The 24,394-nt window shown below is 43.2% G+C and overlaps 1 protein-coding gene across 1 annotated transcript in view; it reads left to right on the top strand.

Annotated features, from left to right (window-relative positions):
• The window catches only part of LOC149462533 (retinal guanylyl cyclase 2-like), a 170,275-nt gene that overhangs the window by 46,001 nt on the left and 99,880 nt on the right, over nt 1-24,394 (top strand). Inside the window, exon 4 of the mRNA XM_089676747.1 lies at nt 8,607-8,691. Coding sequence (XP_089532873.1) covers nt 8,607-8,691 — 85 coding nt within the window. The remainder of the gene's footprint in view (nt 1-8,606; nt 8,692-24,394) is intronic.

Below are 24,394 nucleotides of genomic sequence, written 5' to 3'. Positions count from 1 at the left end.
TACCCCTCAATGATCTACCATGGCGCTTTGAAGCTCATTCATTTTTCCTGTCAGTATATCTGCTTGCTTGTACATCCCGTACGGGCAAGTCGATATACTGACAGATCTGCAGGAGACCTGCATGGCACCAGTGATCCGCTGATTGCTGGTGCAATGGTTTATAGGCTCCTGCCAACAAAATAATACATGCACAATTTTTACCTGCAAAAAATGTGCATTTATTATTTTTTTTTTCTAAAAGGCGAACTTATCCTTTAAATTGATGGGTTTAGTTCCGCTTTATGATTTACTGCTGTTCAGGGGCTCTGGGCTTCAGCAAAATGGCAGCCTCCAGCAAGAAGAAACAGAAGCAATGCCGGAGGCAATTTGCAGCACACACTAATTTTGGTAATAATACATGTAGGATGTATGTTCCTTGCTTAAGAACATTACTTGTTGTTATGGGTAAGATTCCACAGGGTAGTGTTTGTGGGACTCTAGCAGCAATAGGGGTTAACTAAAAAATAAAAGAGAGAGCGCACAAGCTCATAGTGCAATTACCTTTAATAAGCAAAGACTAAAACAAACATAAAAAGATTGCACACACAGAATCTTGTATTTGGCATGACATCCATACTAGTTGCTTATTGGCAACTGTGTAAACCTTTCCCCGACTGGGATTTATACTGCTACATTTCTTTGGTAAAAATAACCCAAATCAGTGTATATTATTTGGTCTGTGTACAAAGTTATTGAGTCTACAAACAATGGTACCTATTATTGAAAAAATTGATCACTGATGTACTGATGGCTTATGTCATTTCTTGAGGCCCTAACATGCCAGGACAGTACAAATATGCCCCAAATTATCTCTTTTTGGAAAAGTCCAAGGTATTTAGTAAGAGGCATGGTGAGTTTTTTGAAGTTGTAATTTTATGCCACAATTCTTTGAAAAATGAAGAAATTAAATAAATTCACAAAAATGTCATATTAACAAGTTATTTCTCACACACGTCATAGGCATACTTGCCATTATACCCCAAAGCAGATTCTACTACTTCTCCTGAGTATGGCGATACCACATGTGTGACTTTTTTACAGCCTAGCCACATATCCAAGGAGTCCCAATATCCAAGGAGCACCTTTAGGCATTATCCACTTTAAAGGATAAGTTCACTTTTAAAAATAAATAAATAAATGGCCATTATTTTTTTTTTGCATGTTAAAAAAAAGGTGTATTTACAATTTTTTCTTTTTATTAAGCCTGGAAAGCATTGCACCAGCAATCACCAGATCGTTGGTGTCATGCAGGACTCCTGTAAACTGTCAGTGTACGGGATATATGGGCAAGCAGATACAGTCTGACAGGAAGACTCAATGAACTACCATAGCACTCTACAACGCTGTGGTAGTTCATTGAGAACTACACGCTGACAGCCACAAAGGCCACAAAGGCCGCAAGGCAAATTAAAAAAAAAAACAGGATTTTTGCTTGCTCATGATTGGGTGATGGAAGTCAACAGAGCTTCTGTTCATTTACTAAGCTCTGGCGCAACTGCAGAGTTCAACTGCACTTTGCAAAGTGCACAGTTTATTTGCCTTTAGCAAATCAACCCCACTGTTTCCTCCAATACCCAGTATCTTCAAGAACACTTACAAGGAGTCCTGCCTCTTTCAACCCCTAGGCCCCAAAGGCCTGTAAGGAGATAACATAAAGCACCGTCCTCTTAGGCCCAAGCCCAAAAGGGAACACACTGATGTGTGAAGTTACTAAGCAGCTGGGTAGGGGTTTGAAGGCTAGTTTATATTAGGAAGGCTATGGAAGGTGGACTGGTGTAATATTTACAAAAATGTACATTTTCTAATAATATATAAACTGCTGAAAAAAATTAAAGGAACACTGAAAACACATCACCTCTCAATGGGAAAAAATATCATGCTGGATTTCTATACTTATTTGACTGGGTAATGTGTTAGGAACGTAAGGATGCCCCATCGTTTGATGGAAATTAAAACTATCAATTCAAAGATACCCTGAAAATCAAAGTGAAAAAATGATGCAGCAGGCTAGTCCACTTTGCTGAAATTTTGTTGCAGCAACTCAAAATGGTACTCAGCAGTTTGTATGGTCCCCACGTGCTTGTATGCATGCCTGACAATGTCGGGGCATGCTCCTAATGAGACGATGGATGGTGTCCTGTGGTATTTCCTCCCAGATCTGGACCAGGGCATTACTGAGTTCCTGGACAGTCTGAGGTGCAACCTGGGGGCATCGGATGCAGATGGACTGAAACATGATATCCCAGAGGTGTTCTATTAAATTTAGGTCAAGCGAGTCTGGGGACCAGTCAATGGTATCAATTCCTTCATCCTCCAGGAACTGCCTGCATACTCTCACCACATGAGGCCAGGCATTGTCGTGCACCAGGAGGAACCCAGGACCCACTGCACCCATGTAGGGTCTGACTATGGGTCCAAGGATTTCATCCCGATACCTAATGACAATCAGGGTGCCAATGTCTAGCATGTAAAGATCTGTGTGTCCCTCCATGGATATGCCTCCCAAGACCATCTCTGACCCACCACCAAAACAGTCATGCTGAATGATGTTACAGGCAGCATAATGTTCTCCACGGCTTCTCCAGACCCTTTCACGTCTGTTACATGTGCTCAGGGTGAACCTGCTCTTATCTGTGAAAAGCACAGGGCGCCAGTGGTGGACCTGCCAATTCTGGTGTTCAATGGAAAATGCCAGTCGAGCTCTATGGTCCCAGGCAGTGAGTACAGGGCCCACTAGAGGACGTCTGGCCCTCAGGCCACCCTCATGAAGTCTGTTTCTGATTGGTCAGAGACATTCACACCAGTGGCCTGCTGGAGGTCATTTTGTAGGGCTCTGGCAGTGCTCATCCTGTTCCTCCTTGCACAAAGGAGCAGATACCGGTCCTGCTGATGGGTTAAGGACCTTCTACGGCCCTGTCCAGCTCTCCTAGAGTAACTGCTTGTCTCCTGGAATCTCCTCCATGCTCATGAGAATGTCCTGGGAGACACAGCAAACCTTCTGGCAATGGCACGTATTCATGTGCCTTCCTGGAGGAGTTGGACTACCTGTGCAACCTCTGTAGGGTCTAGGTATCATCTCATGCTGCCAGTAGTGACACTGACCATAGCCAAATGCAAAAAAATAGAGAAAAACAGTCAGAAAAGATGAGTAGGGAAAAAATGTCAGTGGCCACCACTTGTAAAACCATTCCTGTTTTGGGGACCATCTCAGTGTTGCCCATCTAGTGCACCAGTTGTTAATTTCATTAACACCAAAACAGCTGAAACTGATTAACAACCCCCTATGCTACTTAACTTATGAGATCAATACCCGAGGAGTTTCATTGATTTGATGCTAGACTCTTGATTAAAAAGTGTTCCTTTAATTTTTTTAGCAGTGTATTTACACAAAAATATGTGAAAATATAGTTCACACAGTGTGCTCACTTTCGTATTCTGCATCAGTGTTTCACAAACAGGGTTCCATGGAACTCTAGGGTTCCTACAGAGGTTGCTAGGGGTTCCTTGAGCAATGAGCAATTTCTGTCTCTCATATAAGTTTTCACTGGCACCATTGATCTTTTTAGCTATCTGTAAGGGGATAATTCTTCCCAACAGCTGCCAGTGTAAGGAGCATTCTTCCCAGTGACCATCACACTAATGTATCATGAGTTGTAGATATGGTAATTTTTAGCAGGGGTTCCCTGAGACTGAAAAGTTATTTCAAGGGATCCTGTGTGTTGAAGAGGTTAAAAAGGCTGCTGCTCTGTATAATGAGACTGATGGGAAAGCAAAAAAAGGGTAGTAAATGTTTCTGGGGAGAGAGGTGGTAATTGGTAAACTGACCCTCCTGCTTTGCCCTGCATAGGAAACAGTCACTTTAAAGCAGAAATCAGCTTAATTGTGAACTTCATAGCCCTTGTCATAATGTGTACGTTTCCACAGCATATTTGCGCAATATGGTACACTTACCTTCTAAAGTGTCCCTTTTTCCAGTGATATTAGGCTTATGCTCCCCCTTATTATTATTATTATTATACAGTATTTATAAAGCGCCAATAGTTCGCTCAGCGCTGTACATTACAATGGGGGACAGAACATGTAACAGAACAATACCAATACAGTGCGATACATGAGGGGATTGAGGTTCCTGCTCTTTCGAGCTTACAATCTAGGAGGGAGGGGATGGTGGCACAGGAGGAGAAAGCTGTGGGGGATGGAGTGGTAGGAAGAGTGAAGGAGGTCGGGAATTAGCAGGGGGTGGGGTAGGCTTCCCTGAAGAGGTGGATTTTCAGGGTGCGCCTAAAGGAGAGGAGAGTAGGTGATAATCTGATGGGTTGGGGCAGGGAGTTCCAGAGGATGGGTGACACCCTGGAGAAGTCCTGGAGGCGGGCATGGGAGGAGGAGACCAGGGAACTAGAGAGAAGGAGGTCTTGTGAGGAGCGGAGTGTGCGTGCTGGGCGGTACTTGGATATTAGGTCAGTGATGTACTACGGGGCAGTATGGTGGACAGCTTTGTATGTCAGTGTTAGGATTTTGAATTTGATCCGTTGCGCAATCGGAAGCCAGTGGAGGGATTGGCAGAGGGGGGTGGCGTAAACGGAGCGGTTGGAAAGGTGAGTGAGTCTGGCAGCCGTATTCAGGAGCGACTGAAGCGGCGAAAGCCAGCGGCAAGGCAGGCCAGTAAGGAGGGAGTTGCAGTACTCAAGTCGTGATATGATATCGCTTAGTACCCACTGCCTTCCTCTCCCAATGTCCTTCTGACTCTGGAGTCTTCTGCATTGGCCAGCAACAAATTACGTAAATCCTGCACATGTAAATGGGAGTTGCTTTATTACAGATGACAGGATTTTACCCTGAGCTGCGCACTTGAACTGCAAAGGGGGTTCTTTACTGTTACCCTAGGTTCACATCTGTGCGGGTGGTGCCATTGCGGATCCACACGAAAATCCGTGCAGCCACACCACCTGCACAGAGAAATGCGGACCCACGGGCGTGTGCCATTAATTCTAATGGCACACCGCCCGCACTGGAAAACGCAACTGTACTGGGAACCAAGGTTCCCATGCGGGCTGCGTTTTCCACAGAAGTGCAGGGACTTCTTCCCTGCGTGTCATGGGCACGGGAGTCCATTCAAATGAATGGGCTCTCATGCCTTTGCAAAACACAGCCCACACAGCCGCATATATGTGAACCAGGGGTTAGAGTGGTAAGGATGCGGAACTCCATTCCACAATCGGTGATGTCAGCGGGAAGTGTAAATAGTTTAACAAAACCCTTTGATGGGTATCCTAGTGAATGTAATATACAGAGATATGGGAATTGATATTGAAATAAACACACAGATGATGGAGATAGCTACCACATGCAGTAATTATCTCTTTGACTTGTTGTAATTGAATTATCATTCAAGGTGTCAGATGCTCGGTGGATAATCTGCAGGTTGTGGCGTTTGAAAACACGGATGCATCTTTGTAACATTTTGTACCTGTGACCTATATGAGTTTTTTATTTATGAGGAATACTGCCAATGAGGGGTGCTTTTGGAGCAAGCTATTGGGATCCATCACTCATCAAGTTGATCTTCAGAGTCCATTTTGGGACCAAAAATGCGGTTAGACTGAGCATAGTATATGTGAGGTCGCACTGCTGGAGGTGAGCAGACATCTGCTGGAGGAATTGTGCACATTTCTGTGGTTGGAGCACGAGGTGATCACAGGAGGAAGGATATTTTATTCAAAAGCAATTTCTTTGGGACTTTTATGTGATTATCACTTATGTTTTTCACCATGTAATTATTTTTGATATTGAACTTTCACGTTTTGTAGTGCTGCACGTTATTTTCAATTATGTATTAGCTACTTGCCCACCACAGATAACCGAATGACGGCTACACTGCGGCCGGCCAGTTCTGGGAGGGCGTCATATGACGTCCTCCCAGAACGCACTCTCCTGCACCCCCCCGGGGGCGCGCACCTGGTAATCTCCGTGATCGCTCTGTCCTACGGACACAGCTGATCACGTGATGTGGTAAAAGGCCAATCACAGTTGCCTTTTACCACGTGATCAGCCGTGTCCAATGACATGCTGATCACCGGGAAATTCAATTGCCGGTTCTCGGCTGCACTTTCCTCACGCTGTCAGAGCGTGAGGAAAGTACTGCCGAGAACCGGCAGTTGTCAGAGCAGGGATCGGCACCGATCATCAGGGCACTGATGATCAGTGCCCTGATGATCAGTGCCCAGCAGTGCCACCCACCAGTTCCACCTACTTGTGCCCAGCAATGCGCCCACCTGTGCCCAGCAGTGCACCCACCTGTGCCCAGCAGTGCGCCCACCTGTGCCACCCAGCAGTGCCACACACCTGTGCCCAGAAGTGCCACCTACCTGTGCCCAGCAGTGCCACCCGCCTGTGCCCACCCACCAGTGCCACCCACCTGTGCCCACCAGTGCCACCCACCTGTGCCCACCAGTGCAGCTCAGCAGTGCTGCCAGTCAGTGCCACCAGTCAGTGCCCAGAGGTTGTGCCAGTCAGTACCCAGCGGTTGTGCCAGTCAGTGCCCAGCAGTTGTGCCAGTCAGTGCCTAGCAGTGGCACCAGTCAGTGCCCAGCAGTGATGCCAGTTAGTGCCACCTATCAGTGTTGTCTATCAGTGCCACCTATCAGTGCCGCCTATCCGTGACACCTCATTAGTGCTGCCTATCGGTGCCGCCTATCCATGCCACCTCATTAGTGCTGCCAATCAGTGCCCATCAGTGCCGCCTATCAGTACCCATCAGTGCAGCCTCATCAACGCACATCAGTGAAGGAGAAAAATTACCTGTTTGAAAAATTTTATAATAGAAACAAAGAAACTTCTTTTTTTTTCTTTCAAATTTTTTGCAATGTTTTTGTTTATAGCACAAATAGTAAAGTGCCCAGCGGAGATTAAATACCACCAAAAGAAAGCTCTATTTGTGAGAAAAAAATGATAAAAATGTCATATGGGTACAATCTTGCATGACTGCGCAATTGTCAATCAAAGTGCAACTGCGCTGAAAGCTGAAAATTGGCCTGGTAAAGAAGGGGGTATTAGTGCCCGGGAGGCGAGTGGTTAAACACACAGATACACACACCTACACAGGTTGAACTGGATGGACTGATGTCTTTATCCAACCTCACCAACTATGTAACTGTGCGGCAGTCAATGTACAATAAGGAAAAGGTTGATAACAGGCAAGGAAAGAGCTTCTATGGTGGAAGGCACATGCAGAGTCTCTTCTGCCATAAAACATATCTGCTAGTAATATTTTTAGAAAAACTACCTTTAATTTATCTTTAAAGATTGAGTCCTCATGCTCACTTGATGTTTTTACAGCGGCTGTTTTTGGCTTTTGGCATTTTTTCTTGCAGCCAGTAAACTCCCCAGCATGTCATCCTATGTGTCCATAGACTGTAATCAGCGTTTTTTTGGCAGGGGTGTTTTTTGACTGGAAAAAACCCCCAGAAACAATGGGTTTCTAGAGGAGTTTTTTAGCTGTAAAAACGCTCTAATGCGGAAAAACATGGTAAAACGTAGTAAAATGCGGCAAACCTGTGTTTTTGGACTTTTTTGAGCAAAACGAAACACTAAAAAAAGCAAACTCGAAAAAACACAGCAAAACGCTAATTCAAAAATGCTGAAAAACTCACTTTTTTAACGTGACTTTACACAGCTAATGTTACCAACATTATTAAAACACCCCGTGTGCATGGAGCCTAAGACTCCTTAGTGGCATTTCTCACTTTTTTGTGAATCACAAAAGGTGTCCTGGTTAAATAGTATGACAAATATACAGCACAGTACAGCAATACCATGAAACCACTGCTAGCAGTGTAAACTGCAATAAATTGCTAGCCAGTTTAATATGACATACATTAATACAATATTAAAATAGAATTGCTAGTTTTCTATTTTCAACCTCCATTCACATTTAATGTGAGCATAGCCGGGCGATTTAAATTGTAGAGGTTTTTTTTATTTGCGTGTTTGTGACTGCGCTCACATGACCACAGGAGCAGGATCATACATTTGTGGCCCCTTAGACTTTTAAATGGGAGGGCCTGAAAAAACATGTTTTTCAAGTGTTTTTCAGGCGCTCCCATTAAAGTCTATAACGCCAAAACTTGTGATTCTGCCCCAAATAGCTCATGTACTTTAAATTTTTTAAAGCTTCACACCACTGGTGACAAGTAACACAATGTTCATGTGTGAACAGGCCCATTGAGATTAATGGGATTCTTGAACTTAAACATTGTTGTGCTTTGGGAATAACTGACAAAACAGGTGTGAATGAGGACTAGTATTACCTTGAGGGTTCTGCACAGGAATTTAGGAAGAAGAAAGTAGGCAGGGCAACAGTCATAGCCTATTACAGAGACGTGAGTGACAAGGAGCCTAGACAACACTTTGCTGTTCTCTCTGGATTGTGTTCATGCAAACTTGGCACTCAGCATAAACCTGATTCAAATCAATAAAATAAAATAAAAATAAGTAAAATAACATTTTCTATGAAGGCTCCTAAGCTTGATATTATGTATGTAATAACTGAAACTTCTTCCTTTTTCTAGGTATTGAACCATCAATTGTCATCTTGGTGTTTGGTCTGGTGTTTGCCTTGGCTCTCTGTGGTGTTGGGGTCTCCTATCTTATCAGGTAACAATACAGAGGTCTTCTACTTAGGTAGAGACCAATACTCGGTATGTGTCACCTTCTTCTTACCACCCATCTACTTTATCCTATTCCTTCTTATTTCATTCCTCATCTGTCCTCATCCATCATTCCTGCCTAAACCATAAAGGACAATCAAACCCAATAATAGAAATTTAATATAGAGCAGCTTACCAGTTGCTGGATGTGGTGGCTGCATTAGTTTATTTTTTTAATTTTCGAGACTAAAAAGTACAGTGAATACCCATTGATCTTGCCAAAAATGCAGTGTTGTTTTAAATCCCTGATTTGAATTGGAAGCATAACATAGCTCCCAACTTTTTAAGATGGGAATGAGGGACACCTATTAGCAAAAGTATGTAGGCAAAAGGACAAGCCCCCTGCCACGCTGCCTTAAAGGAGAATTAAAAAAAAAAAATAATAATAATAATAAATATATATATATATATATATATATATATATATATATATATTAGTTAACCGAGCACTTTCACCCCCTTCTTGCCCAGGCCAATTTTCAGGTTTCAGCGCTCTCACACTTTGAATGACAATTGCACAGTCTTGCAACACTGTACCCAAACTAAAATGTTATAATTTTGTTCACACAACTAGAGATTTTCTTTGGTGGTATTTAATCACCACTGAGGTTTTTAGTTTTTGCTAAATTAACAAAACAATACCGAGAATTTTGAAAAAAAAAAGAAACCCACATTTTCTTTGTTTCTGTTATAAAAGTTTACAAATAAATAATTGTTCTTCATAAATTCAGGCCGAGATGTATTCTGCTACATGTCTTTGGTGAAAATAACCCAAATCATTATTTATTATTTAGTCTGTAAAAAAGTTACAGAGTTCACAAACTATGGGATATATCTGAAAATTGATCAATCCGGAAGTACTGACGGCCAATCTAATTTCTTGAGGCTCACAAATGTCTGAACAGTACAGATATCCCCTAAATGACCCCTTTTTGCAAAGTAGACAGTCCGACGTATTTCATAAGAGGCATGGCAAGTTTTTTGAAGTTGTAATTTTTTTATTTTTCGGAAACTGAAGAAATTATATAAATTATTTTCACAATTTTTTTTTTACATACTGTCACCAGTGCAGTACAACGTCATCATATAACTGGTGTGGTGGTGATCAGGGACACTGACTGGTGACAGTATGAAAAAAAAAGATAATTTTTTTAAATTTTTTATTTTTTAATACATTTTTTCTCTTTTTTTTAAGATTTTGTTTTTCATATTGCACTATGACCAAAGTAGTATAATGTTACCATATTAACATTGTACTACTTTGGGGAAGTGATCAGTATTTTATATTTTACACAATTTGATTGCTTATAGCAAAGTATTTCTTTGCTATAAGCAAGCATTTAACTGAATGAAATCGATTCATTCAGGTTTTTTTGTTGTGATTACCTGTGATTGGCCACGGCTAATAACATAACACATATGGGCTGTGATTGGCCCAGCCTGTGCATGTGATCGCTGCAACCATTCACAGCTAGACACAGTTGTATACAATGGATGGCATGAAAGAAAGCCATCCATTGTATACAACTGTCATGTGACCTGCTGTGATTGGTCACAGCAGGTCACATGGTACTGGCAATGGGGCCGGTACACAGATCTGTCATCGGCCTTGTCCGAGGTACACGGCCGGTGACAGATCTCGCCATAGCGCAGCCCTGCGGGCACACAGACAGCACGATCTGGGAAGGATGTCATATGACGCCCTCCCGGAGAGACGAAGCGTTCGCCCAGCCGTCATTTGACCATAGGCCGGGCGGCAAGTGGTTAAACCACTTTTCTCCTTTATACTACTTATTGAAGTTTACAAGTGCAGCAATTTAGAATTTGGATGAAAGCTTTAGCACTATGAAACACTTTTTGGAAGATAACTAATGCATTTTATATACAACTATAGATCACACCAAAATTAGGGACAAATGAGGAGGAAAGAGGGACAGAGGGACTTTGTTCCAAATCAGGGACAGTCCCTTGAAATCAGGGACATCTGGGAGCATACAACAATGTTATCTTCCTTCTGTAAACAAATCTCTCCATCTCCCATATAATAGGGGAAAAAAAGTCAGATATGTTTGTTGCCCGCCCTGCCTAGGGTGACATACAGTTGCAAGAAAAAGTATGTGAACCCCTTGGGATTACGTGGAGTTTTGCATGAATTGGGCATAAAATGTGCTCCAAACGTCATCTAAGTCACAACAATAGAAGAACACAGTCTGCTGAACATAATACTACACAAATTTTAGATGTTGCCATGGTTTAATTGCACATAACATGTAAACATTCACAGTGCAGAAAGGAAAAAGTATGTGAGGCCCTAGCTTAATGACTTCTCCCAGAGCTAATTGGAGCCAGGAGTGAGCCAACCTTGACTCCAATCAGTGTGATGATATTGGATGTGTTGCTGACAGCTGTCCTGCCCTTAAAAAACACACACCTGTTTTGGATTTACTGGTTTCAAGAAGCACTGTCTGATGTGAACCATGCCTCGCAGAAAAGAGCTCTCAGAAGACCTACGATCAAGAATTGTTGCATGCATGAAGCTGGAAAGGGTTACAAAAGTATCTCCAAAAACCTGATGTTCATGTGTCCACGGTAAGACAGACTGTCTACAAATGGAGAAAGTATAGCACTGTTGCTACTCTCCCTAGGCGTGGTCGTCCTGTAAAAATGACTGCAAGAGCACAGCACAGAATGCTGCATGAGGTAAAGAAAAATCCCAGAGTGTCAGCTAAAGACCTACAGAAATCTCTGGCACATGCTAACATTTTTGTTGACACATCTACAATAAGGAAAACATTAAACAAGAATGGAGTACATGGGAGGACACCACGGAGGAAGCCATTGCTGTCCAAAAAAGAATATTGCAGCACGTTTGAAGTTTGCAAAAGAGCACCTGGATGTTCCACAGCACTAGCGGCAAAATATACTGTGGACAGATGAAACCAAGATTGAGTTGTTTGGGAAGAACACACAACACTATGTGTGGAGAAAAAAAGGCACAGCACACCAACATCAAAACCTCATCCCCACTGTAAAACATGGCGGAGGGAGCATCATGGTTTGGGGCTGCTTTGCTGCCTCAGGGCCTGGACGGATTGTTGTCATTGATGGGAAAATGAATTCCAGAGTTTATCAAGACATTTTGCAAGAAAACATACGACCATCTGTCTGCCAACTGAAGCTCCGCAGAGGATGGGTGATGCAACAGGACAATGACCCAAAGCATACAAGTAATTCAACAAAACAATGGCTGCAACAGCACAGAATACGCCTTCTGGAGTGGCCCAGTCAGAGTTCTGACCTCAACCCGATTGAAATGCTGTGGCATGACCTTAAGAGAGCGATTCACACCAGTCATCCCAAGAATATTGCTACACTGAAACAGTTTTGTGAAGAGGAGTGGGCCAAAATTACTCCAGATCCTTGTGCAGGTCTGATCTGCAACTACAGGAGACATTTGGTTGAGGTTATTGCTGCCAAAGGAGGGTCAACCAGTTATTAAATCCAAAGGTTCACATACTTTGTCCTCCCTGCACTGTGAATGTTTACATGTTATGTGCAATTAAACATGGTAATATCTAATGTTTGTGTAGTATTATGTTCAGCAGACTGTGTTCTTCTATTATTGTGACTTAGATGACGTTCAGAGCACATTTTATGCCCAATTCATGCAAAACTCCAAGTAATCCCAAGGGGTTCACATACTTTTTCTTGCAACTGTACATGGCTTCCTCCATAGATACAGTGGATGAGTGAATGAAGTCACCCAAGGAAGAGAAGCTTGTTATTTGCAATTTGACAGGTCAAAATATAGAGAAAAAAGCCTAAAAAAAGAACCAATGAGGCCACCACATATAAAGACTTGCAGCATTTTTGTACTTGCAGTTAGAGGCCTTTAGCCCTGGGTTTACACTAATGCGGTGCAGAATTTACACCGGTTTCTGTGCAAATTCCACACTCTATCACAATTGCAGACTGTTCATGCGATCCGCTACGGGTGTGTATGTTAAGTTAACAACACCTCAAAATCGGTTCGCATAACGCAGTGCGATGTGCAGAAGCGGATCGCATAGGTGTGAATACCCATGTGATCCTAGTGCCGACCCAAAAAAGGAGCTGTATGGCTCAAATCGCACCGCACAGAATTTGCATGTGATTTGCACAGGAATGCGGTGCCGTTCTCTGTGCGAATCACATGCGATATACCGCACCGCAGAAGTGTGAACCCCGGCTCAAGAGCCAATTCATATTGTGTTCCATCACACATGCAACACACTATTGCAAATGATCTACTTCCCGTTCTTAGGCTGTGTATATATACTGTTTATGGCCTAGGATGGAAGCGGTTATACCAGGATCACGGCTGCAGCTGAATATATTTTTTTTAAATTATTGTGTCCGGACCAGGGGCGGACTGACCATTTGGAAACTCGGGCACTGCCCGAGGGCCCGGGGTCAGTAGGGGGCCCCATGAGATGCCCCCCGTACCTTTTTCATAGGCTTTTTTGAGTTTGGGCAAGGACACAGGGGCCACATGATCCCCTATTGCCTGGGGGCCCCATGAGTTGTCAGTCCGCCCCTGGTCAGGACATATACTTTTACCCATCTCACATCTATGTGGCCGTGCGCGCCACGTTTTGCATGGGCACGAGAGCCCATTCATTTGAATGGACTCCCATGCCTGTGACACACAGGGAAGAAGTCCCTGCACTTCTTTGGAAAACGCAGCCCACACGGGAACCTCGGTTCCCAATATGGTTGCATGTTCCAGTGCGGGCGTCGTGCCATTAGAAGTAATGGCACCCATCCGCGGGTCCGCATTTCTCTGTGCGGGTGGTGCGGCTGCACGAATTTTCATGTGGATCCGCAGCGGCACCACCCGCACAGATGTGAACCAGGGGTAACACTTCTCTACTTTATTCAAACTGAAAAAAAAAATGTATTTCAACATAACATGTAACACATGTTCACCATAACATTCAAGCTATCTATATATTTATCTGTTACCACTTAGAAAATATAATAGCTTACATTGGTTTATGTTCAGTATTCGGCAACATCTCATGTACTATATAACTAAATGTATATATGAAGCAAATGTAATATTGACATGGGAGTATTTTTCGGTTTTGTAGCCCAGATCTCTGGTAATTGGGTCTGGTGTGAAGTTTATGTCCCATGGGCTTTGCTTAGATGACATCACTGACAGCTGGAAGCTTGGCTCAGCCCGGCCAGGGGATATTTTTCCTGCGGCTCCCAAGCTGCATCTTGAAATAATCTCTAGAATTTAATTTGTGCTCTTTGTTTAATGTGTTCAAAATCCTTTGACATGGTGATATAATTGAGGTTGGTGCAAAGGTTAAGCGGTTGTTGCTTGTAAGGTGTTGCGTCAGCAGAAAGAGTCATACATTTTATTATGTATCGTTTTTTATGTTTTATTCAAGCATTGAAGCATGGGACATTGGTTCCTGTTGCCATGACTGACACAAAAAACAAATAAAAATATTTCATATCTCATATTAAAGTAGAAGATAAAGATGCTGATGGTTTTCTATTTTTCCTGTTGATGTATTTTCCCATTTCTTGATTTTACACAATTATGGAAACATACGGTTTTTATTTCATGTCTGTGCTGAAAATATTTGAGAATTTTCTATTATAATTATTATTATACAGGATTTATATAGCGCCAATGGTTTGCTCAGCACTTTACATTATAGTGGGAGACAATACAGTAACAATACAGATCAATACAAGAGGGATTTGAGGGCCCTGCTCCTTGGAGCTTACAATCTAGGATTATTGTATATCCTTTTAAAGTGTATGTAAACCCAAGAAGAAAATTGCAATGTTTTGCAGATACTAGTCCTTAGACATGATGGTTGCATTACTTTTCCTTTTAAAGTGTTCCTAAACCCAGACCCTGCATTCACTATATCTGGTCTCCCCGGACCCTGCATTCACTATATCTGATCTCCCAGGACCGCGCATTCACTATATCTGGTCTCCCAGGACCCTGCATTCACTATATCTGGTCTCCCCGTACCCTGCATTCACTATATCCGGTCTCCCCGGACCCTGCATTCACTATATCCGGTCTCCCCGGACCCTGCATTCACTATATCTGGTCTCCCCGGACCCTGCATTCACTATATCCGGTCTCCCCGGACCCTGCATTCACTATATCTGGTCTCCTCGGACCCTGCATTCACTATATCCGGTCTCCCAGGACCCTGCATTCACTATATCTGGTCTCCCCGGACCCTACATTCACTATATCTGGTCTCCCAGGACCCTGCATTCACTATATCTGGTCTCCCCGGACCCTACATTCACTATATCTGGTCTCCCAGGACCCTGCATTCACTATATCTGGTCTCCCCAGACCCTGCATTCACTATATCTGGTCTCCCTGGACCCTGCATTCACTATATCCGGTCTCCCCGGACCCTGCATTCACTATATCTGGTCTCCCTGGACCCTGCATTCACTATATCCGGTCTCCCTGGACCCTGCATTCACTATATCCGGTCTCCCAGGACCCTGCATTCACTATATCTGGTCTCCCTGGACCCTGCATTCACTATATCCGGTCTCCCCGGACCCTACATTCACTATATCTGGTCTCCCAGGACCCTGCATTCACTATATCTGGTCTCCCCAGACCCTGCATTCACTATATCTGGTCTCCCCGGACCCTACATTCACTATATCTGGTCTCCCCGGACCCTGCATTCACTATATCTGGTCTCCCAGGACCCTGCATTCACTATATCTGGTCTACCACAGTACACAGAACATGGAAGTGCAATTATTTTAGTAAATATAAATTGCTAAATACCTTTTCTCATCAGCAGTATATATCAGTCTTGTGAATTCTATCAGTGTCCAGCAGAGCACGGGTTAAAGCTTGTAGGAGGAGTTTTCATTCTGCTGTAGGAGGATGCAGAACCCCTGTCATTCTAAAAATCTCTTCTTTAACCTTTTTAAGACATTGCTTTGCAATAATTTTTTATAACATATTATTACTCGTTATTACCTGAAAGCAATCAAAAACACTGATCTTGGTGTTCTCAATGCTTTCAAGTGCAGAGGAGGGATTTTGGGTCTTATAGACCCCAGATCCCTCCATAAAAAATACCTGTTACTTGTCTATTGCTGTCACAGGGGATGTTTACATTCTTTGTGACAAGAAGTCAAAGGCGAACAAATGCATCAGTCATGCACGCACGCTCGCAAATAGCCATCGTCCTACACATGTGAGGTATCGCCATGATCGTCAGATCATGGGCAATAATTCTAGCACCAGACCTCCTCTGTAAATCTACAGGCTTTTAAAGCATTGCCTATAAATAGTAAAATGTATGTTGTTTGTCATGTTTGGTATCTATTTACTCGGTGTAACATCATCTTTTATATTTTACAAAATTGGTTTATGCATTGTGTTTTTTTGCAATAAAATTCAACACTTGTATTTTTTCCCAAAAATTGCATTTGAAAAACCACTGTGCAAATACTGTGTCATATAAAAAAAAATGCAGAAACCACCAATTTATTCTCTAGTGCCTCTGCTTTAAAAAAAAATATAATATTTGGGGGTTTTAATACATTTTTTAGCAAAAAATACTGATTTAAAAAGTAAACAGAAAGTGCCAGAAATGGTTTGGGGCTGAAGTGGTTAATTACTTCACAAGCATATGCTATAACATTTAAAGGCTTCTGGCCTGTTATTTGGGATATTTGTTATCCAAAAAAAAATCTAAAAATCGTAATCCATAAACACCAATCAGGTTTTAGTTCACTGAAATGAGATCAAGATTAGTAAATGGTGTAAGCCGGTTATGTTATTGGTTACTGCACATTGCATTTCACATCTAGAAGAACAATTTAATCAAAGCTGATTTCAGTATGAAATTGCAGATCAGCTAAAATTCATGAAGTGGAATCTCTTAATTTCATAACTGAGCTGCTTTGGAAAAAATGTTGAAAAAGCAAGATTTACTTGTTTTTTCTGTAACTATTTAGAGGATGTTGATGTTTTTATGGGGTGTATTTAGGGCAGTTTAATGTATTTCATGTAAGTATTTCTTGTGGGTGTTTTTGCATATTTGATCCTGAATTATTTACTTTCACTTTATATTTTTGGATAGGCATTTCCTTAGATAGGCTGACAACATCATTCCTTCTGCAGTGAAATCACAGTAGCGTTGTCACAGTTACTATACTGTATCTGCTTGGATGCTGGCACTGTTGATAGCCCCATCAGGGATACCCGTCAGGAATACTCTGCCCACAGAGCTTTAGGTAGACAGCACATTGCTCTGTCTTCAGGAGCTTAGTAAAACCATGTAAAAGTCCTGCATAGACCTTCCTACTCTATCCGGAGCTCCCTAGACCTAGAAGGATGCAGGAGAAATTTTGCTACCCAGCTGTTAAAAGATCTATTACATTTCTTTTAAAACATCTAACATTCCAGCTTGCCTTAGAAATTCCTCTTTATCACCCTTGAAACTAGAGGCTTTAAATTGCCTTTAAATAATGAGGGACCTCTTTGGCACAAGAGAGATTTGGAGACATAAAAAGGCACTAGAGGTGTCTAAAGACTGTTTACCTTCAGTTTCCCCAGTTACTGCCATGTTTGCTGGGCAGTGAGCAAAACTGCTCATGATAATCTATTCATTTAAAGCAGTGGTCTCCAAACTGTGGCCCGTGGGCCAGATGTGGCCCTTTGCTTGCCTTTTTCTGGCCCTTGGGTCACTGTTCATCCCACTGACACAAGGCACTATTCCTCCCACTGTCAACAAGATTGAGGCACCATTCCTTCCACTGACACCAGTAGTAGGGCATAATTTTTCCCACTGACACCAACAATGGGATACTGTTTCTTCCACTGAAACCAAAAATGGGGCACTATTCCTCCCACTTAAAGCAATGATGGATCACTATTTTTTCTTCTTACACCAATGATGGGGCACTATTCCTCCCACTTAAACCAATGATGGAGCACTATTTCTTCCACTTACACCAATGATGGGGCACTATTTCTTCCACTTACACCAATGATGGGGCACTATTCCTCCCACCAATACCATTAATGGGGCATTATCCCTCCTCCTAACCACAGACACAATGTATTTTTTACTCCTACTGACTACCAAGCCTGGGAATTTTCTCACTCCCACTGTCGCTTATTCATTTCTAATTCCACTGGCCCCCCTAAGGTCTGAAGAACCGTAAACTGGCCCTATACTTAAAAAGTTTGGAGACCCCTGATTTAAAGCAAAATTGTATTTTGGATAGAGTAAGGCCTTGTTATAACCCCTGTCACTTTGAGGGGGGGGGGGGGGTTGCCCTCACTTTCTGTTTCATAGACAAAACAGTAGTTGAAAGAAAATCCCTCCAAAGTAAAGGAATCTCTGGTTGTCACCAAGGTCACCAGAATTAGTGTCCCCACTCAAAGATTTCCCCTCTATTATTGTTCTTGTGATAACCCAAAATTTTAAATTTCCCTTTTGGTAATAACAGTAAGGCCTCATGTGCACTGGGAGTCAAAAATGCTGGGTGATTGACGGGTTTTTTTTTGCGTGTAAACGCCCCTCCATGTTAGAAACGTAGAAAAGTGGTGGCAGAAAAAGCTTGAGTGGTCTGTTGAGTCTGCCCATTTTTCTGTTTTTTTGGGGTTTTTTTTTTTGGGGGGGGGGGTGTTTTTATGAAATCTGTTCATCAGTTTACATTTTCTGTACGTATAGTGTGAACGAGACTTAAATGTCCATTCACACATTTCACACATTTACAGGCAATTAGAGGCAGAAAAAACCCCATCACTTGTGCGTTCAGGAGAGGAATGTTTGTGGAGAAAAAAACGTCTAAAGCGTGTAAATGAGCCTAAACACTAGGTGTATTTAGTGTTTGAGCATTCATTCACATCAATGCCCAGAATAAATTATTATTATGGTCAATTAAATGAATGAACGCCAATAACTTGATGCCCCTAAATGCATCTAAATGCTCCTAAATGTATTTGCATTGCTTTTCTCCTGCCATGAGAAAGGTGTTTAGAAGAGCTGGGCAAACGCCCAAAAGGCTTAAAAAGGCCTAAAAGAGGCAAATAAAGAGGTCGAGTCTCCCTAGCAGGAGGACAGCAATAAAAACTGAGAGGTGTTCTAATTCCTTTCCACTCTATCCAAAATTTAAAAAACAAAAAGTTTAAGGGGGGACCACAAGAAGCATAGCTATTCATAAGGTGATGAGGACAACCACACCAAAATGAGGTTTCAATCTCAAGTTTACTGTGATGACTAGAAGATGTGATCCTCATTGAAAATCACAAGTCAGAGTACCATACAGAATCACTGCATGGTGATTACATCAAGAGCATGGAAAGACTTCTGGTACCCATTGTGGTGATGCACCATCTGGGCATCGTATGAGCCTATTAAGTAGAGTTTGTAGAGTTACAACTCCCAGCATGACATTTCAAGAGGCAGCACTGCTGATTCATCCCATATGGAAGAAAAATATATTTGAAATATATTTTTAAAATATCTTCCCAAATATATTGACATATATTAGAAACGCTACAATTTTGGCCATATTCAATATATTTAAAACTAGATTTCAATAAATATATATATATATATATATGTAAACTATGTATATATATATATATATATATATATTTATTTATATACTGTATGTTGAAATGCACTTTTTATATATTACTAAATATATGAAAAATATTTTAAAAAATATGTTTTTTAAATATAATCTTCAGATTTTTTTTTTACATATAAAAAAGTCATTTTAACATATATTTTTACATACATTTGTAAATGCATTCCAAAAATGCAGATTTGTATTTTTAAAGACCAGAAAAGTAGGGAAAATGTCAGTGCGTCTTATGGAGCGAATATGGAGCAGCCGGTCCGGTATTTCCACCGCCGCCACCATGTCAGAATACCGGGCCGGCCGCTCAGCTCTTCTCTCCTGCAGGACCTTACCTGTTCCTCTGTCCAGCGCTGTAGTCTTCCCGTGCCGGCTTCTGTGACAGCCGGGTGCCCACTGCGCATGCGCGAGAAGCGCTGCGCTTTGTGAATTGTCCGGCGACTTCTAGGACACATGACAGGTCCCAGAAGGCGCCGGGCCATTCACAAAGTGCAGCGCTTCTCGCGCATGCACAGTGGGCACCCAGCTGTCACAGAAGCTGGCGCGGGAAGAAGCCAGCATGCCCACACTAAACAAAGGACAACTTCAGGTACCCGCTCCCCCTCCCTCCCCAAAGGTCCACAGTCTCTTGGCCATCCCCTGTACTGTCTGCAGTCTCTGGTCATACCCTGTACTGTCTGCAGTCTCTGGTCATCCCCTGTATGTCTACAGTCTCTGGTCATCTGTACTATGTCCGCAGTCTCTGGTCATCTCCTGTACTATCTCCGCAGTCTCTGGTCATCTCCTGTACTGTGTCCGCAGTCTCTGGTATTTCCCTGTACTATGTCCGCAGACTCTGGTCATTCCCTGTACTATGTCCACAGACTCTGGTCATTCCCTGTACTATGTCTGCAGTCTCTGGTCATCTCCTGTACTATGTCCGCAGACTCTGGTCATCTCCTGTACTATGTCCGCAGTCTCTGGTCATCTCCTGTACTGTGTCTGCAGTCTCTGGTCATCTCCTGTACTATGTCCGCAGTCTCTGGTCATCCCCTGTACTGTGTCTGCAGTCTCTGGTCATCTCCTGTACTATGTCTGCAGACTCTGGTCATCTCCTGTACTATGTCCGCAGTCTCTGGTCATCTCCTGTACTATGTCCGCAGTCTCTGGTCATCTCCTGTACTGTGTCCGCAGTCTCTGGTCATCTCCTGTACTGTGTCCGCAGTCTCTGGTCATCTCCTGTACTGTGTCTGCAGTCTCTGGTCATCTCCTGTACTATGTCCGCAGTCTCTGGTCATCCCCTGTACTGTGTCCGCAGTCTCTGGTCATCTCCTGTACTATGTCTGCAGACTCTGGTCATCTCCTGTACTGTGTCCGCAGTCTCTGGTCATCTCCTGTACTGTGTCTGCAGTCTCTGGTCATCTCCTGTACTGTGTCCGCAGTCTCTGGTCATCTCCTGTACTGTGTCTGCAGTCTCTGGTCATCTCCTGTACTGTGTCCGCAGTCTCTGGTCATCTCCTGTAGCGTGTCCGCAGTCTCTGGTCATCTCCTGTACTGTGTCCGCAGTCTCTGGTCATCTCCTGTACTGTGTCTGCAGTGTCTGGTCATTCCCTGTGCTGTGTCCGCTGTTGGGAATACAACAGCATGTACTATAATGTACTATATATAGTATTGTGTGTTAATATCACTTGACCAGTAGATGGCACTATACACTAAAGGTTACTAGTTGTGTATATCTGAAAACTTGTTTGTTCCTCCCTCCTCTCTATCATCTTCAGGAAGTAATGAGTCTGTAATATGTCTGCTGCAATGTGCTCTGTATGTTTGTAACTTAAGCCACACAAGTAAAGTCTGAATTCTGCTATCACTACCAGTGTCTTCTATAACACATAACCAACAGGTTATGGGCCCAGCTCCAGACACTGAAAAAAAAGGAAAACTACAAGCAAGTAAGTGCTGCATTTACAATCCAATTCACTGAAAGATAGCAAGTGCTTCAGATATGAAGTTTACAATAGCAAAGCTCAACAATACCAACTACCAGCTATGGAAGTTGAAGCTTGAAATGCTGTTATCCAAAGATGACTTGTGGCAGGTACTAGATACAGACCCAATGACAACCCGGAAGAATGGGACAGAAAAAACAGGCAAGCAAAAGCAGTCATAAGCCTGTTAGTGGAGGACGATCAACTCATTCATATCAGGAAAGAAAGCACAGCTAAAGGTATGTGGACTGCATTACAAAGACTGCATGAACGTGCAAACCTAAACAGTAAACTATATCTGCTACGCAAACTGTATAAGATGAGGCTGGAAAAAGGGCAGGAAATGGGTGAACATGTAAATGCTATGCTAGAAGTTGTGGACCAGCTGGGTGCAATAGGTGAAGATTTAAAAAGCAACCGTGTTCTGTCAATACTTCTGTGCAGCCTTCCAGAATCATACAGTGCCCTTATAAATGCTCTAGAAACTAGACCGGAAACTGAACTGACACTAGAATATGTTAAGGGAAAATTAATTGATGAATACAGCAGAAGAAAGGAAAATTTGCATAGTGAAGAGAACGAGAGACCAGAGGCAGCTCTGAAGGTGCATGAAGGCATAAGACAAAGCAAAGAAACCAGGGTGTGTTTTTGCTGCAAAAAGGCCGGTCACCTGAAAAAGAACTGTTCAATCTGGAAAGCTGAGCAGCGAAAGCGGGAGCTACCCACAAGAGAAAGAGCTAAAGCGGTCATGAAAGAAAATAAAAGTGCATCATGGAGTGGTACTTTTAAAGTGACTCAGAATAGTACCTCACATGGATGGTACATTGATTCAGGGGCAACAAGTCACATGACAAGCGATGAGACATTCTTCACAGAAATTGATTTTAGTGTAAAAGATAAAGTCTTCCTAGCAAATGGGAAAAGTATTACAGCGGAAGGTAAAGGTAAGGGATTTCTGAACTGCAAAACACCATCAGGGGGCAAGCAGAGCATCCTTGTAAAGAATGTTCTATATGTTCCAAGCCTAGAAGGAAGCCTCCTATCAGTTACAACCCTTGCAAGCAATGGACTCACTGTCCAGTTCAGAGGTAATGAATGCACAATTCAAAATGGAAAGCAAATTTTAGCAAGAGGAAGATTAAATGAACATCTGTACAAACTCGTCACTGAAAGTGAGAAGGCTAATGCGGCAACTCATAACCCACATGACAAGTGCATCCATCTGTGGCATAGAATATTGGGGCATCGAAACCCAGAAGCTATAAAGGACTTTGCAAAGAGAGGTCTATCAGAAGACATGAAAATATTGCCTTGCCACACACTCAGCAAGTGCACGTGTTGCATCAAAGCAAAGGCCACCCGAACCTCTCTTCCACAGACCAGTCAGAGTAAAACCATTAAACCCATGGAACTGATACACAGTGATGTGTGCGGACCAATGAAAACCATCACACCTGGCGGGAACAGGTATTTGCTGACTTTCATCAATGATTATTCCCGGTACACAATAACGTATCTAATGAAGCACAAAAGTGAGACATTAGAAAAATTTCAAGAGTTTGTAGCTATGACAAGCAACAAGTTTCAAAGGAAACCTGGAATAATACGCACTGACAATGGAGGGGAATATATGAATAAAGAGATGGAATCATACCTAAAGAAACAAGGTATTATACACCAAACAACTGTACCATACACTCCTGAGCAAAACGGTGTAGCGGAAAGAAAGAATCGCACTCTTGTAGAAATGACAAGATGTATGATTACAGACGCTGGCTTACCTAACAAATACTGGGGAGAAGCAATAATGACTGCAACATACCTACAAAACAGGCTCCCATCAAAAGTTATTGAGAGTACACCATATGAAATGTGGAATGGATCAAAACCTAATGTAGGTGTCAGGCAGGGCTGTGGAACGGACAGGTAGGCCTAGTGGCAGGGTAACGCACTGGCTGACGACAACCACCACCAACAGACCGAAGTCCCTCAGGGCGTGGAGTCTAAGTCCCAGGCTGCCCTTCACCAGGGCCCCTGATGGTGGGGATAGACTTGACGCAGCCAGGAACCAGGTCGCGGCCCCCGAGACACCCCGGCTGCGGTAATGGCCGCCGCCAATGGCGTGTAGCTGGTGAGAATGACAATAGCGTAGTCAGGCAAGCCGAGTCGACAACAACAGGACAAAACAGTACAGAACAGTAGACAGAGAATCACAGGTCACGGGCCGGGTTCAGCAACGGAAGGTCAGATCGAAGGAAAACACAGAGAATGGTCTTAGTCACAAGCCGAGTCAGAATACCAGAAGAGTCACGAGCATATACACAGAGCTGTAGCAAGACAAAGACACAAGTGCAAAGAGCATGTGCGGATCACAGGCTTATATGTACTCAGCCACACCCCTCTGGGGGATGGACCTCAGAGACCTGAAGGCATAAAAGCTTCCAACCATGCTCAGCAGAAATCCAAGATGGATGCCAGCACATGGAGTAACATAACCTCTGGGAAAAGGTAGGACCTTGACAGTACCTCCTCCTCAAGGGCCCCTCCCCCTCCGCGGCTCAACAAAAGGTTTCTGAGGAAAGCGGGTATGAAAAGCGCGGAAGAGGGCAGGAGCATGGACATCCGCAGAAGGAACCCAGGAATGCTCCTCGGGACCATAACCGCGCCAATGAACCAGGAACTGTAATCGACCGCGCACCAATCGAGAGTCCAGGATCCGACTCACCTCATACTCCTCATGACCGTCAACCCGAATGGAACGGGGCCGAGGCAGAGAGGCAGTGAAGCGATTGCAGATCAGAGGTTTCAACAGTGATACATGAAAGGTATTGGAGATCCGCATCCCAGGCTAATACCCAACTGGGAGCAGAAGGCGCGCCAGAATCTGGACACAAACTGACTCCCACGGTCCGAGACAATCACCTTGGGCAACCCATGCAGGCGAAAAATCTCCCTGGAAAAGACCGTGGCCAGTTCTTGCGCTGTTGGTAACTTCCTGAGTGGAATACAATGGCACATTTTGGA

The sequence above is a fragment of the Staurois parvus genome, unplaced genomic scaffold (genome assembly GCF_062004578.1).
Source record: "Staurois parvus isolate SC_StPar_1 unplaced genomic scaffold, SC_StPar_1.0 ptg000173l, whole genome shotgun sequence".
NCBI classification, from domain to species: domain Eukaryota; kingdom Metazoa; phylum Chordata; class Amphibia; order Anura; family Ranidae; genus Staurois; species Staurois parvus.
This window is presented reverse-complemented; position numbering and strand designations above follow the sequence as displayed.